This window comes from Chlorocebus sabaeus, chromosome 26, assembly GCF_047675955.1.
Source record: "Chlorocebus sabaeus isolate Y175 chromosome 26, mChlSab1.0.hap1, whole genome shotgun sequence".
Taxonomy (NCBI): domain Eukaryota; kingdom Metazoa; phylum Chordata; class Mammalia; order Primates; family Cercopithecidae; genus Chlorocebus; species Chlorocebus sabaeus.
The window spans coordinates 41,352,501-41,368,747 of NC_132929.1; the positions used below are offsets into that span (position 1 = coordinate 41,352,501).

The following is a 16,247-nucleotide window of genomic DNA, read 5'->3' on the forward strand; positions in this document are numbered from 1 at the left end:
GGGCCTAAATTCTGGAGTAGTGTTGAAAACTTGCCACCACTGTCAATCCAAACAAAAATATATAATTATAAAATAATGATCCAAACACCTCATTATCTAAAACAATGGGCAAAAGTAGTTGATTAGAGTAGGATTTGTATTATATATGTTGATTAGGGTACAATTTGTATTATATATTCACCATAAAACATGATTGCTGCTATGATGCAGGGAAAACACTGCATCACAAACACACTATGAAAACAATGCAGTTCTGGGAGATTCCAAAATCATTCTTTTGTACTGTATTGAATATGGAAAATGAAAAGTCATCTGCTTCATTTCATGTAAAAAGATTTGTCATGTACATAATGTCCAAATAAAGAATGTAATTTATAAAAGGGATGCTTTGATTGAAAGCAAATCCTTAAATGGAAGTTTTTTGGACATGGTCTATCTTCCACTGTAATTATCAGAAACACCATATGACTTACAGGCCCACTTCCCTTAAGGTAAATACACATTAAAACTTAATTTTATGAATAATCTTTACTACTGTAATGACAATAGTAATAGGAAATCAACAGGTACAAAATAATGAGATACACATACAAAACAAGTTAATAATGAAAACAATAAACTTAGGCCTTCTATATAGTAACAAAATACTGAACTGACACAGTAAATAGTTCAGTAAGCCAGCAAGTATTTTGTTTATATAACGCTAAACAACTAGTTTCACTGGAATAATCTTTTAAATAAAGCAAAACTAGTAACAAAAGCCTCTTGGTGAAACGAAAACATATGTCCACAAAAAAATTGGGGTAAGTTCATAGTAGCCAAAATGTGGAACTATCCCAAATGTCTATCAACTGATAAACAGATAAATAAAACATATATCCATACAATGAAATATTATTCAGCAGTAAAAAGTACTGAAGCATGAGGCAACATAGACAGACCTTGAAAACATTAAGTCAAAGAAGCCAGACTACATATTGTATGATTCCATTTATATGAAATGTCCAGTATAGACAGATCTACAGCAACAGAATGTAGATTAGTGGTTGACTAGGGCTGGAGAGGGGTAGGTGTATGTTAGAGATGGGAGGAATTAAGGAGGTTAACTGCTGAAGGGTAAAGAGTTTCTTTCTAGAGTGATGAAAATGTTCTAAAATTTATTACAGTGATAGCTGCATAACTCTGTGAATATAACTATTGAATCATACACTTTAATTGGGTGAATTATATGATATGTGAATTATAACTCAATAAAGCTGTTACCTAAAAAAGTCCTTTACGTAATTTAGAGTAACATACATAGTCTCAGTCATTGTTTCTAGTTTATTTTCAGCTCAAACAAAGGTTAAAACATTTGTCACTCTGCGCTGAGAGCTAGTGATGAAATAATCTGCAATTCTTATAAAATTAATGTCAAAGATGGCAGCTGCTCTCCCTTAGGTATCTGCTGTACAACTTAATCAAACTGTAACCATTTCTCTGATGGAAAAATTACACAGCTAATCAACTTTCAAGAAAGTATACTGTAGAGAAAACATACTTAATAATTTCTCTGAACTTTTAAGGTAAGAAAATACATTGTCCTATTCTACAATTTAATAATTAGAACCACTTTTTTTTCTTTTGGAAATTAATTGCATTTTAAAAAGAAAAAATTAATTGCATTTGAATGTTCTTCAGAGGTTAAAGTTCAAATTAATTGTTCTCATAATCTACATATATAAATACACCACACACACACACACTTACACAATAGTAGGTAACTGATGATAATAGATACACAAAATACAAAACATTATAATAAAAATCTCCTTTTTTTCATTAATAACTGCAACCCAAACATTAAGTAAAAGAAATTTAGAGTAGTAGTAGTTCAGTGAGAAGTATTCCCATCAACATTTGAAATTTTAGCTAGGAAAAAGAAAATATTTGAATGTTACGCTAGATTGAGAGAAAAATAAATAGAAATGAGGTTTTACTTGCCTTAGTGGAAGAGGTGAAGACACAGGCTGACTGAGAATTAGATTATCATGTGGTGATAACTGGAAGAAGATTTAAAATAAAGAATTTGAAACATAAAGATGAACTTTAAAACATCACTTTCTGTTAAAAATATTAGAGTAATGATTATGCCCATGAAGTTTCACTATATCCATTTACCAGTATCAGAACAATTTATATCACTCACTAAGATCTTAAAAAACAGCTCCTGACCCCTTCCAACTACTAACTCTTCTTACTGTGAATCCTCTTTTCTTCTGTCCTCAATGGTTTCCCTGATGCCATTTTAACAAATTCACACTGAAAGACTAAATTATTCATTTAATACCAAAATACCAGGGTCAAAAAACCTATGGCCTACATGGCAAATCCATAGATTGCCTGTTTTTGTAAATAAAGTTTTACTGAAATATAGGCATGCTCATCCTTTACATATTACCTAGCTGCTCTTGTGCTGTAACAGCAGAGCTGAATAGTTGTGACAGAGATCTGACGATCAGTAAAGACTAAAATATTTACTGTATGACCAATAACCAAAAAAGTTTGTTAACTTCCACCATAAAACAATCTTTTGTGTGTATTTAAACTGAATGATGTGCTATGTATTTTCTTACACTAAATACCAGGAAACAAGACAGAAATGACATGTGGATATTCAGACTGAATATAAAGTTCAAAGTAATATTTTTTAGATATTTTATCTGTATCAATATAATAATGTAATTACTCTTATCTATGTTTTGAAATTTATGCAAACATAACTTTTCCTTATATCTATTCTAATACATTTAACTTATTAAATGATTGCCAAAGGCACAAACTTTCAAATACCTACAACAAATTTAGGGGAAAAAAGTTCCTTTCTGTGTATTCAAAATGTCTACTTCAACCCACTTCTCTAATTCTTGAACTCTTTCTCTAAGAAAAGCAGAAGATGTCTGGGAGGAGTCAATAAAACATTAAGGGCCCAAACTACAATGGGGAATAGTATCTGGTTCTCTCTAAATCTCATTAGGTTTTTTTCCTCATTCAAAATTGTTATTCTTATGTTACATTTTGACAGAGCCAATAACAACTCATAGGTCCCCCAATCAAAAACATAAAAACCTCACCTGAACTAAAATCCGTGGTCTCTGAGGAGATGGAAAAGGAACTTTATGCATAAAATGAGAAATATGCCTTGAAAACAAACAAAAATGTAAGTGATTCCAAAGTGAATGCCATATGATATAAAGGTCAACATGTCACCACAAGTCCAAGTTGAGTCAAAACCCTGTGTACCTATTCTTTTGAAATCCCCAATACTATGAAAACAAGTGAACAATAAAAAATCATTCATCCCATTAAAGTTGCTTCTGCTTAAACCCAGTGACTTTTCACATTAATAGGTATTCACTTCAACAACATTTGTTATCACTGTCTTAAAAGTCTGTTTAACTTTTACCTAGATAATATGTGACATATCAGTGATGTGGAAATTACCCAAAAAGTAAATTCTTACATTTACAATATGCTTTTTAGTGAATTGCTCATATTTTATATACAACAAACACTTAAGGTGCTCCAGAAAAAAATGAAACCGTTTAATAGCTTCTAAAAAATGAACAGTATTCTTTCTATTAACAATATGTTAAAAATTATATTAATGATTTTGTAGGGTTTTTCCCCCCAGAATAAGAGATAAAAAGCTAGATCTGTGGATTTTGTTTTTAACACTATGGAACAGAAAAAAAGCGACCACAGTGAAAAATCTTTCCTGGGGGAGAATACGCTATTTTATTTCTGAATTATGTTTTAAATTTTTGTTCCAGTCTGAATGTTTGTATTTTTTTTTAAAACATTATTTCAAAATCATCTTGGTTTCAGAACAAAGAAAACTTCAACTAGATAGACAATACTAGAAATTTATTAATTTACAAACATGTTTTGCCTGTTTACTATATAAAAACACACCAACAGACATGATAGGATATGTATAAAAGGCATAAAGCCACCAATGTCCACCATTAAAGTACTCATAATCTAAACAAACATTAAGCGGGAGATGAATACCACAGCATATACATCTGCTTGAATTATGAAGTAGTTAGAACAGCAGAAAACAAAGTGTGATCCACAAACCCCTAAAGATATTCAAGATCCATTCAGGGAAGATCTGCAAGGTCACAACTATTTTTATAATAACAATATGATGTTGGCCAAGTGTAGTAATCCCAGGACTTTGAGGGGCTGAGGCGGGTGAACTGATTGAGCCTAGGAGTTTAAGACCAGCCTAGGCAATGTGGTGAGACACTGTCTCTACAAAAAATACAAAAATGAGCCAGGCATGGTGGCATGTGCCTGTAGTCCCAGCTACTTGGAGGGGCTGAGGTGGGAGGATGGCTTGAGCCCAGGAAGTCCGGGCTGCAGTGAGCCATGATCATGCCACTGCACTCCAGCCTGGGCAACAGAGTGAGATGCTGATTCATAAACAAAAACAGGCAAGGCGCGATGGCTCACACCTGTAATCTCAGCACTTTGGGAGGTCAAGGTGGGCAGATCACTTGAGGTCAGGAGTTTGAGACCAGCCTGGCCAACATGGTAAAACCCTGTCTCTACCAAAAATACAAAAATTAGCCAGATGTGGTGGTGCATGTCTGTAATTCCAGCTACTCAGGAGACTGAGGCATGAGAATCACTTGAGCCCAACAGGCAGAGGTTGCAGTGAGCTGAGATCACATCACTGTACTCCAGCCTAGGTGACAGAACAAGACTCTGTGTCAAAAAACAAAAAGAAAAAGAAAAAAACAAGCAAACAAAAAATTATATGATGTCATTTGCTTTTTGCACAATGTTGACATTTGCACTGACAGTGCAAGAGCATTGTGGGTAAAACTGCTGGTGACTTACTATGAATCAAGGCAGTGGCACCAAAATGTACTAGTAGTTGCTATATTCTTTACTACTATACGCTTGCAGTAAGAGTGTCAACATTAGCAGTAAATATTACTAATTTTATTAAGTTTTGGCTGTAGTGTACATTTTTTAAATTCTGTATGATGAAAGGGAAACTACACATAAAGAACTTCTGTTGTATACAGAAGTACAATGGTTGTCTTGATTTTGGAAATGCACTTGTACAACTAAGTTGTGAGTGAACTTGCTGGTTTTCTCCCACAGAGTGCAATTTTTGTTTGAAAGATGACTGACAGGCCAGGTGCGGTGGCTCACACCTGTAATCCCAGCACTCTGGGAGGCCAAGGCAGGTGTTTCACCTGAGGTCAGAAGTTCGAGACCAGCCTGAGCGACATGGCAAAACACCATCTCTACCAAAAATACAAAATTAGACAGGTGTGGTGGCACACGCCTGTAATCCCAGCTACTGGCAGTATTTGCCAATAATTAAATACAAACTTTCAAGTGGAAATTAGAATTCTGCACCATGAGCTTGAAAGCTTCCTAATGCTCAAAAACTTTTCTAAGATAGGTGGTGATATTAACAAATGTGATTTTTTAATATTAATAACAACATGTGTCTACATTTGGAAGATGTGCTTAACTTGGCAAATCAGTATTTTCCAAATGACCAATGCACAATGCTACAAAATAATGCATAACTGAAAGTTCCCCCAAAGAGTCAAACAGACTGACAGATTTTTTTTTTTTTTTTGGAGACAGAGTTTTGCTCTGTCGCCCAGGCTGGAGTGCAGTGGCATGATCTTGGCTCACTGCAACCTCTGCCTCCCGGGTTTAAGCAATTCTCCTTGCCTCAGCCTCCAGAGTAGATGGGATTACAGGCACCAGAAACCACGGCTGGTTTTTGTATTTCTTTTTTTTTTTTTTTTTTTTTAGTAGAGACAGGGTTTCACCATGTTGGCCAGGCTGGTCTTGAACTCCTGACCTCCTGCCTCAGCCTCCCAGAGTGTTGGGATTACAGGTGTGAGCCACCACACCTGGCCAGACCAATAGATTTTAATGTAACCGACAAAGTTCACTACTACAGTTTTAGATTGCAAATAACTTGTAAGAAACCAACATCTGTGAAGCTTGGTGTAGCGTCAAAAAAAAGAATATCCAAAACTTTCTGAAAATATTATTCAAAATCCCTCCCTTTTCTATCTACATATCTGTGGGAGGCCAGGCTTTCTTTGTATATTTCAACCAAAACAACTACTGCAACAGATTGAATGCAGAACCATATATGGAAGCCCGGCTATGTTCAATTAAGCTAGACATTAGAGATTTGCAAAAATGTAAAACAATGCCCTTCTGCTCACTAAAGTTTTTTTAGTTTTGGAAAAGTTATTTTTCAAAAAAGACATTTATATTAACATGTAATGGGTTTGTTATCTTTAAAATAAATAGACCTGGCGATTCCATTACTGGGTATATTGCCAAAGAAAAAAAATGCATTCATCTAATTTTTCCTTTACATTCATTATATGTAAATACGGTAAGGAATTTTTTTTTCTTTTTTTTTTGAGACAGGGTCTCCCTCTGTCACCCAGGCTGGAGTGCAGTGGCATGATCACGGCTTACTGCAATCTCCGTTTCCCAGGTTCAAGTGATTCTCATGCCTTGGCCCCCCAAGCAGCTGGGACTACAGGCATGGGCCACGTCCAACTAATTTCTGTAGTTTTGTAGAGACAGGGTTTCGTCATGTTGCTCAGGCTGGTCTCAAACTACTGGACTCAATCAATCTGCCTGCCTTGGCTTCCCAAAGTGCTGAGATTATGGGTGTGAGCTATTGCACCCAGCCCCAGTAAGAAACATTTTTAAAGGTTCAGAATAAATTTAAAGTATATGTAAAATAAGAATTTAAAAATTAGTAAAAAATTTTCAGCATTTGTCCAGATTAGGATCTCTAAACTTTACAAGAACATTAAAAAAAAGAAACATTAATTTCATCTCATTGGAGACAAAATTATTTTAAATAACAAGACCACAAACACACAATGGAGAAATATTACCTGACTGAAATAAACCATTTTTTTCAAATAACTCTTGAGAAATCTAGTATCCATACAAAATTTACCCAGTTGCCAACACAAATTTTCCACATAATGGAAAGATCTGTCAAATGTTGAACCAAGAACACTTAACTTACTTCTCAATTGGAAGGACATGAGGCCCAGAGATGGAATAACGATACAGAAAAGTCAGAAACTTCCTGAATGCATCAAAAAAAGGCCAGTGAGAAAGAAGACAGATGCATTTGTTAGTATGAATTGTTTTAAAACTATCAGACTTCCCATCTGCTGATGTTAAACCCAAAAGAAGTCTCTGTTTTTCTGTGAGATTCTCCTCAGAGTATGGTTCATAAAACTGAATAGCAGCACCATAAACCTGCAAAACAAGTAATATATCCAGTAAATATACTTCATATCATATATCCAAATGACATCATCAGTTAAATATTTAATAAATGCTTGCTATGAGCCAGGTGAGAGGCCAGGTATTAGGAATACAGTGATGAAGAGACACCCCTCCTGCTTTCTTGATGTATCTAAGAACTATATAGTGCTATTCTCATGTCTCCTTACTACTGAAAGAAAAGGTTATTTTGATTAAATTTATTTGTTTTATAAAGAGTGGAAGCAATTTTATCAATATTCTCTAGAAGAAAATGATTGAAAATAATTACTTGGTAGAAAGTGAGATGAAAATTTAGGTAAGGAAATACAAATTCCAGCGTCGGGCAATTCACTGAATTTCTCGAGACATCAATTTTCCTATCCATAAAATGAGGACGTTAGACTTGATAATTTCTAAGGTCCCTGCCAACTATCATGTCTATAATTCTAAACTGCATTATATATTTAATAATGTTACTTTCAAAGCTTCTTTATCACAGAAAGTGAACCAATGAAGGATCGTCATTTGATGATGAAAAAATGTTTCACTACAATCACAAAAAAGCATTTAGGTAGATGGGACTGAATAAAAATTCTCTTTTCCTGTCCCTGGATACAGTTATTTTAATCAAGTGGAAAAGTATGCATAATGCATTCAATTTAATCAGTTTTTCCCCTACTATTCTTTGCATTATAGAAAACTTGAAAATGTACAAGAAATTTGCAGATACAATTTGTCAAACACATACCTTTTCAGCTGAGGCTCCAGTTAAAACAAATGTAGAAAATACAGGAAGAGGGTATTTGCTATTTGATGGCCAACATTCAATGGTTGCACCCATTGGTAAACAAAATAGAGGAACGGATTCTGGTAGTGAGAATGACTCATAATCTTCTTGAGGATATCTACAAATTAGGCCTATAAAAACAACAATAAATATTAAGTCATCATCTCTTGAATTTAGGTACTTATTAGTTCAATGATGATAAAATGCTTTGTTATTTCACACATTTGGAATGCCAAAGCATGACATGTATGTAATGACAGTGAATACTTTGGTAGGATTCATAGAGATTTTAATCCTTGAACATTATAACTATTAACTAACTGCTTAATATTTATCAAGCTTCATCCATAAAGGCTATGTTAAAGCTAACAAGAAAAAGATATCCTACAGAAATGCACAAACATACTCCTAAAAATTCAGTTTGTGGTCACACTACCTTAGAAAGCATACTAAGTTTTTGAAATTTTCAATATGGTTTATTTTCATCTATCTACTTCATCAGCTCTCAATAACTTTCCCTCAGGGGGGCTTTTACACATTAAAATTCATATCCCATAGGAGTATATGTTAACTTCTAGCACAAATACAGGAAAATTACTCATAAAAATAGAAGAGTCACATATTTACAATGTCTTAGCAATAGTACCAACTCAAGCTCAGCTTCTAAATAACACCAGATTATATGAAGATAGAGTTTTAAGTTGCCTATGATTTCACATTAGGAAAACGGTCCGGGCATCTTCCACTGAATACATTCCAGGAAGAACCTTGTACCTCATTTTGTGGAACTAGAAACAGAAAATAGGTTCCCTGGCCATAAAGTCTTTAAAGTCAAGTAGAAATTATCACTAGACAGCTACAAAGACAAAAAGATAAACTGGGGGAATGTAAGTGGTTGTTGCTTCTGCACCTAATATCTCTGTGACTTTGGACAAATGACATACTACAGGAGTATGGTTTTCTCATCTATAAAATGAGATTAAGTAGATAAACTAAGGTCCAAGGCAGTTCTAAAATTTAATTACATGCTAGCCAGCAAGTAGGTCCCATGAGAATCTATAGTTAACTCTGTACTACTCTCTCAGGTCATGAGGTAATAATAAAGTCATAAAGTAAGTATAGAAATAGTGATGAAGGCTGGCTGGGCACAGTGACTCACACCTGTAATCCTAGTACTTTGGGAGGCTGAGGCGGGCAGATTGCCTGAACTCAGGAGTTTGAGACCAGCCTGGGTAACACGGTGAAACCCTATCTCTACTAAAATACAAAAAATTAGCCAGGCATGGCGGCATGCGCCTGTATGCCTGGCATGGGATGAGGCATGTAGAATTGCTTGAACCAGGGAGGCGGAGGTTGGGATGAGGCAGTAGAATTGCTTGAACCAGGGAGGCGGAGGTTGCAGTGAGCCAAGATCGTGCCATTGCACTCCAGCCTTTCAATGGTTGCATCCATTGGTAAACAAAATAGAGGAATGGATTCTGGTAGTGAGAATGACTCATAATCTTCTTGAGGATATCTACAAATTAGGCCTAGGGCAACAGAGTGAGACTCTGTCTCCAAAAAAAAAAAAAAAAAAGAAAGAAAAGAAAAAGAAACACTGATGAAAGCCAGTACAGTGGCTCACGCCTGTAATCTCAGCACTTTGGGAGGCTGAAGTGGAAGGATCACTTGAGCCAAGGAGTTCAAGAGCAACCTGGGCAATACAGCAAGACTCCATCTCTACTAAAAAAAAAAAAAAAAATTAGCGAGGCATGGCGGCACATGCCACCATGTACTCTCAGTAGTCTCAGCAACTTGGGAGGCTGGGAGGCTGATGTGGGAGGACTGCTTGAGCCCAGGAGTTCAAGGTTGCAGTGAGCTATGATTCCACCACTGCACTCTAGACTATGCAACAGAACAAAACCTTGTCTCAAAAAAATAAAAATAAAAAAAGGTGATAAATTGTAGATCCAAAAATATCAAAGGCCGGGTATGGTGGCCCTCACCTGTAATCCCATCACTTTGGGAGGCTGAGGCAAGAGGAGCGCTTAAACAGAGGAGTTTAAGACCAACCTGGGCAACATAAGCAAGATCCTGTCTCTACAAAAATTTAAAAAATTAGCCAGGCATGCTGGGACACGCCTATAGTCCAAGGTACTAGGGAGACTGAGGCAAGAGGATACCTTGAGCCCAACAGTCTGAGGTTGCAGTGAGGTACAATCATGCCACTGTACTCCAGCCTAGGCAACCAAATGAGACCCTGTCTCCAAAAAAAAAAAAAAAAAAATCAAATGTAAAAGAGAAACGTGAGTCTAGAACTCTAAACACACGCATGTATACACATGTATATGTATGTATGTATGTATATATTTTTAAAGATGGGGTCTATGTTGCCCAGGCTGGTCTTGAACTCCCTGGCTCAAGCAATCCTCATGCCTCAGCCTCCCAAAAAGCTGGAACTACAGGCACATGCCACCATGCCCTGCATAAAAGCAATTTTTAAAAGGCTGAATCTGTTCTCTTGTAAATAAGATCACTATGTTTGATATTTTGGGGTCTCTGAAAATTGGACATTTTGACTATGCATTATAAAACTTCAAATTGGTTTGTAATATTTTTCATTATGAAACATGATTTCATGTGAACTACAGCTTTTACTAAATTTAAGTATTAAAGAAATACTAATCTAAAATTAAAATACATTTTCCCATATTTCTGCTGATTTAAAAACTTAAAGATAATTGAGATATCCTTATTATTTATTTAAACCCAAGGCTTAAAATAAAAGCCCGCTTTATTTTAAAATTAATCTTTCATCAAGCATCCAATAAACATGAGTGAAGACAAAAATGAGAATCAAAAGATATGGATTGTAGTCCCAGTTCTGATACTAACACATCCTAGGCAGGTTTTTTTCTTTTCTTTAACCTTTCTGGGCCCTATAATACACAGATATATGAGGTATTCCATGAAAAATTACACTTACCAGCTTTGTAAGATATAGTGTTCGTCTTTGCCACTGATTTTTTATAACACAAGTATACCGCTGATCCCCACTGGATTTAAAAAAAAAGACATATTTAATTTTTAAAAGGTAGGAACTTGATAAAAAGGAATCTCTTTGAGCTCTCTAGTATGCATTATCTAAGATGTAGTAACAAATTTCTCTCTGCTAGCTATTTTCAGTTGGCTGTTTTGTCAACATTTTATTGGGATCACTGTCCACTTTCCTTTCAGAAGTAAATTGTAACTTTTTTTTCCCTTGCAACAGCAATAACATGAGGAAAACTTGACTCTTTTAAACAAAGCTAAGCCACAACCATTTAGATTTTATTCTAAGTCCAAACTGTGGGTATAAATGATAAACTACGAAATATCAACTCAAGTGCATATCTTCGACTCCACAATCTGTTTCAGATATTGCTAGGTTTTTCTGCAACCCTTTATGCCTCAAGAGTTGTAATTTGTTAAATCCACTTCCTTATTTTCTACTTTCTCCAAAATTCATTTCCAAATCAGACTTTAATCACCACTCCTTAAAAGAATAACTTAACTTCCAATTTTTTTTTTTTTAACAGAGTCTCGCGCTGTCACTCAGGCTGGAGTACAGTGGTGCGATCTTGGCTCACTGCAACCTCCACCTCCTGGATTCAAGTGATTCTCATGCCTCAGCCTCCCAAGTAGCTGGGATTACAGGCACGTGCCACCATGACTGGCTGATTTTTTTTTTTTTTTTTGAGATGGATCGCAGTGGTGCAATCTCGGCTCACTGCTACATCTGTCTCCCTGGTTCAAGTTATTCTCCTGCCTCAGCCTCCAGGAGTAGCTAGGATTACAGGAGTGCACCACCATGCCCAGCTAATTTTTGTATTTTTAGTGGAGACAGGGTTTCACCATGTTGGCCATGGTGTTGGCCAGGCTGGCCTCGAACTCCTGATCTCAGGTGATCCGTCCACTTCGGCTTCCCAAAGTGTTGGGATTACAGGTGTGAGCCACCATGCCCAGCCTCTTTTTATTCTTATTTATCATTACATGCTATATTTGCTTGTTAATGCTTTCTGACTTGAATATATGCTCAATGAGGGTAGGGATTTTGTTTTCTTCACCACTATACTCCCAGAGGCTCACACATAGTAGTTCAGAAAGTATTACTAAATAACTATATACACAATTTATTTAAAAGTTTTAAAATAAGGATAGTTTATGAAACATATTCTTTACACAATCCATGCAAATGAAGAAGTGTAATGTCATTGATAATTAAAAGTATATAATAAAAATTTTTATTATTACTATTTAATGTGATTTGTACAACTCTACCCCTACTACCCTGGATTGCAATAATCTCCCAAACGGTCTTCCTCCTTCCACCTTTGCTTCCCGCCACAGTCTATCACTACATAAATGAGTGATCTTTTTAAATCAAATATCAGAGCATGTCACTGTTCTGTTCAAAATCTCAGTCTCTCTCAGAATAAAAGCCACAGTCCTTACAATCACCTAAAGGCCCTGATCATCTACCCCCAATTCCAATCTCTTTATTCTCCTCATAATTTATTCTGCTTTAGGACACACCATTGTCCTTACTGTTCCCAAAACATGCCAGGAATGCTCCCTCCTTGAGGCCCTTTGCACAGACTGTTCCCTGTATTTCAAACATTCTTTGCCTGTGATACCTGAATGATTAACTACCTTACTGCCTTCAAATATTACTTTCAAATAAGGGCTTCCCTGACCACTCAATTTAAAATTGCAAGTCATTTCCCACTACTCCCAATACCCTTTTATGCTACTGTAGGTTTTCTTTTTCACTACAGTACTTACCACTTTCTAACATACTATACTTTAAAAGTTATTTGTTTAAAATTTATTATCATCTATTTTCATCCACTCTGATAAGTTCTATATTCTGTTATCATTAATACCTAAAACAGTGCCTGGTGCATTATAGGTGCTGCATAAAGTATTTGCTGAATGAACTAATCTTGGAGCAGAGGTTTCTAGGTAGAAGGAATGTCAAGAGGAAAGGCCCTGATACGGAAGTATGCCCATCATGACCTAAGAGCTAAAGAGGCAATGACAGCAGAGAAGAGTAAATAAGCTACTGATGGGAGATAAGGAAGCCAGATCATATGGTTCCTTTTAGGCTGTTTTAAGGATTTTGGCTTTTATTACTCTTGGAGATAGTGAAAGCCACTGGAGGGTTTTGAGTAGAAGACAGGCATTATTTGATTTACAGTCAAAAGGTCACTCTGAGTACTATGTTGAGAAGTGGGGGTAGGAGACAAGGAAGAAAGCAAGTACTCATAATTATTTTGGATCAGTAATCCAGGCAAAAATCATGAGAGTTTGAATATGGGTAGCAACAGTGGGAATGATGAAAAGAGGTCAGATTCTGGGCATATTCTGAAAATAGAGACAAAAAAAAATACCCTATTTGATTATATGATGTACAGTATAAGAGTCAAAGACGATGCCAATGCCTGAGTAAAAGAAAGGAAGAAGCTCAATTGAGATGGAGAAGACTGTGGATAAAGCAGATTTGGGGTGAAGATAAGGGGTTCAGTTTTAGACATGTTAAGTTTGAAACATCCATTAGACATCCAAAGTGAAGAACTAAATAGAGCTAAGGTGAGTGGTCTGAAATGGACACACAAACTTGAGAGATGTCACCACTTGAGGTATAGGTAATGAGAGATACATTTACGTAGCACACTTCCTCACCTCGTGGGGTGTCAACTCAAATATCACCTTATCAGAGAGTCTTCCTTTCACCATTTTACATACAATAACAAGGCTCCCTCCACCCTGCCTAGTTCTTCCTATCACCCCTCTCTTGCATTTTTTTTCCTCCTTAGCATGTATCACCATTTGGCATATTATATATTTTCTTAACTATTATCTGAATATAATAAAGTTTACTTACATAAGACTAAGTAAACATTAATGGGTAGCTCTGAGAGACTCAAAGTATAAGCTTTTAGTGTCTGAACTTTGTATCTATTTTGGATGTACAGAAGCCTTTTTGTTGGCTTGTTTCTCATGTAATCCTTTCAAGAATGAAATAAGAATTGTACTTACTAGAGTTATTTCTGAATAAAAAATGCATTATATACCTGTCAAAGGCCAGGTGACAAGTAGATACTTAAAGGTCAGGACTAAAACTTTGGAAAAATCATCAGTATTACAGAAAATACAGACAAGTTACATAAGTATTTTCATGTAAGAAGCCAAGTGTCTGAATATAAATTATTTTCCAACTTTGGTTTCTCTGATATTTAGTTCACACTCACTTAATAAAGTTCTCATTTATATGTACTTAAAAATCTGATGAATAACAATCAGAGAAGATATCATAAATTGCATTATACAATCACTTAAAAATATTTTATCAAGAAATGACAATCTGCTGAGTATTCAAAAACCTAACAAATCTTTGCTTTTCAACTTTAAGTATCTGTCAGCCTTCCAAATGATGAATAGCTAATAGCAAAATGTGGTCAAACTAAAGTGAAAGAGAATAATACTCAAATATCTCTCTTATTTAAAACACACAACACACATAAAATAATACGTTTGGCTATCTGTAAATATCTTACTAAAAAACAAAAAAACCTTAATCTTTTATTTTAATATAGTTTAATGAATTATGTTGAGATTGTAGCCTTGGGAAATTTTCTCTTGATGGAAAAATATTAAAGCATTTATAAAAATAAAATCCCAACACAGCAACGAACATAAGCAACATTTAACACATTAATCTACTGGAAAAATATTTTTTAAGTCACATGAACATGTAAAAGTCAAGTAGATATTATGAATATAGGCAAACAAATTTTGGTTTATCAAATGGGTAAAAAAAATTTATAAAAATGGGTTCTCTATTGGAAAGTCCCAACTCTACTTCCCAATAAATCCAATTTGTAAAGATATAAAGAAAATTTCAATAATAACTTTGGTGACAACAAAAAGAGAACTATATGACCATTTGGATACAGTAGAAACCAGAGGGAATATTCTAAAATGAAAAACAAGGAATTAAAAATACAGTGTAAGTTACGGGGCTCTGTAGGAAAGAGAACCATGGATATTAAAATTAAGAGCGGGGCCAGGCATGGTGGCTCATGCCTGTAATCCCAGCACTTTGGAAGGCCGAGGTGGGTGGATCACCCGAGGTCTGGTGTTTGAGACTGGCCTGGCCAACATGGTAAAACCCCGTCTCTACTAAAAAAAAAAAAAAAACAAAAAACAAAAATTAGCCGCGTGCCGTGGCAGGCACCCTTAATCCCAGCTACTCAGGAGGCTGAGACAGGAGAATCCCTTGAACCTGGGAGGCGGAGGTTGAGGTGTGCAGAGATCATACCATTGCACTCCAGCCTGGGTGACAAGAGTGAAACTCCGTCTCAAAAAAAAAAAAGAAATAAAAGAATTAAAAGCATTTTCCAAATTTTTTTTACACACAAGGTTCAGGGTGAAAAAGAAAAAGAAGGAGTCATTGTTCTAAAACTACTTTAAACTCTCTACCAATAAGTATCCACATTGTAGTTTGCCATAGCAAAAACATACTTTCAAATTCCTCCTCTTTCCCACAGAATTAGGTACATGATTTAATCACTTGCTTTGTTAACAGTTCTACTTTTTTTCTTTTTCTTTTTTTTTTTTTTTTTTGAGACAAGAGTCTCGTTCTGTCGCCCAGACTGGAGTGCAGTGGTATGATCTCGGCTCACTGCAACCTCTGCCTCCCAGGTTCAAGCAATTCTCCTGCCTCAGCCTCCCGAGTATCTGGGATTACAGGCGTGCACGCCGAGGCCTGTAATTTTTGTATTTTAGTAGAGACAGGGTTTCAGCATGCTGGTCAGGCTGGTCACAAACTCCTGACCTCAAGTGATCCAACTGCCTCAGTCTCCCAAAGTGTTGGGATTACACGTCATAGCGCCCAGCTCAATTCTACTTTTCTAAGTAAACTCACTAAATCAAATGCAGACATTCTTGGACAGTTGTAAAACAAGAGCCATGTGGAAAGAGTATTTAAAAAACACCCGTAAGGAGACTCGGCCGGGTGCAATGGCTCACACTTGTAATTCCAGCACTTTGGAAGACTGAGGCAGGCAGATCACTTGAGGTTAGGAGTTCAAGACCAGCCTGG

At 35.9% G+C, this 16,247-nt stretch overlaps 1 protein-coding gene across 12 annotated transcripts in view; it reads right to left on the reverse strand.

The window, feature by feature from the left end:
- Positions 1-16,247, reverse strand: part of DENND4A (DENN domain containing 4A) — a 132,280-nt gene that overhangs the window by 71,318 nt on the left and 44,715 nt on the right. For all 12 annotated transcript variants that reach the window (XM_073012254.1, XM_073012253.1, XM_008016212.3 and 9 more), the window contains 6 exons: positions 11,088-11,157; positions 8,084-8,253; positions 7,088-7,326; positions 3,114-3,180; positions 1,984-2,042; positions 1-39 (listed from right to left, as the gene is read on the reverse strand). The exon at positions 1-39 is cut by the window's left edge and continues 106 nt beyond it. In XM_073012254.1, coding sequence (XP_072868355.1) covers positions 1-39; positions 1,984-2,042; positions 3,114-3,180; positions 7,088-7,326; positions 8,084-8,253; positions 11,088-11,157 — 644 coding nt within the window. The remainder of the gene's footprint in view (positions 40-1,983; positions 2,043-3,113; positions 3,181-7,087; positions 7,327-8,083; positions 8,254-11,087; positions 11,158-16,247) is intronic.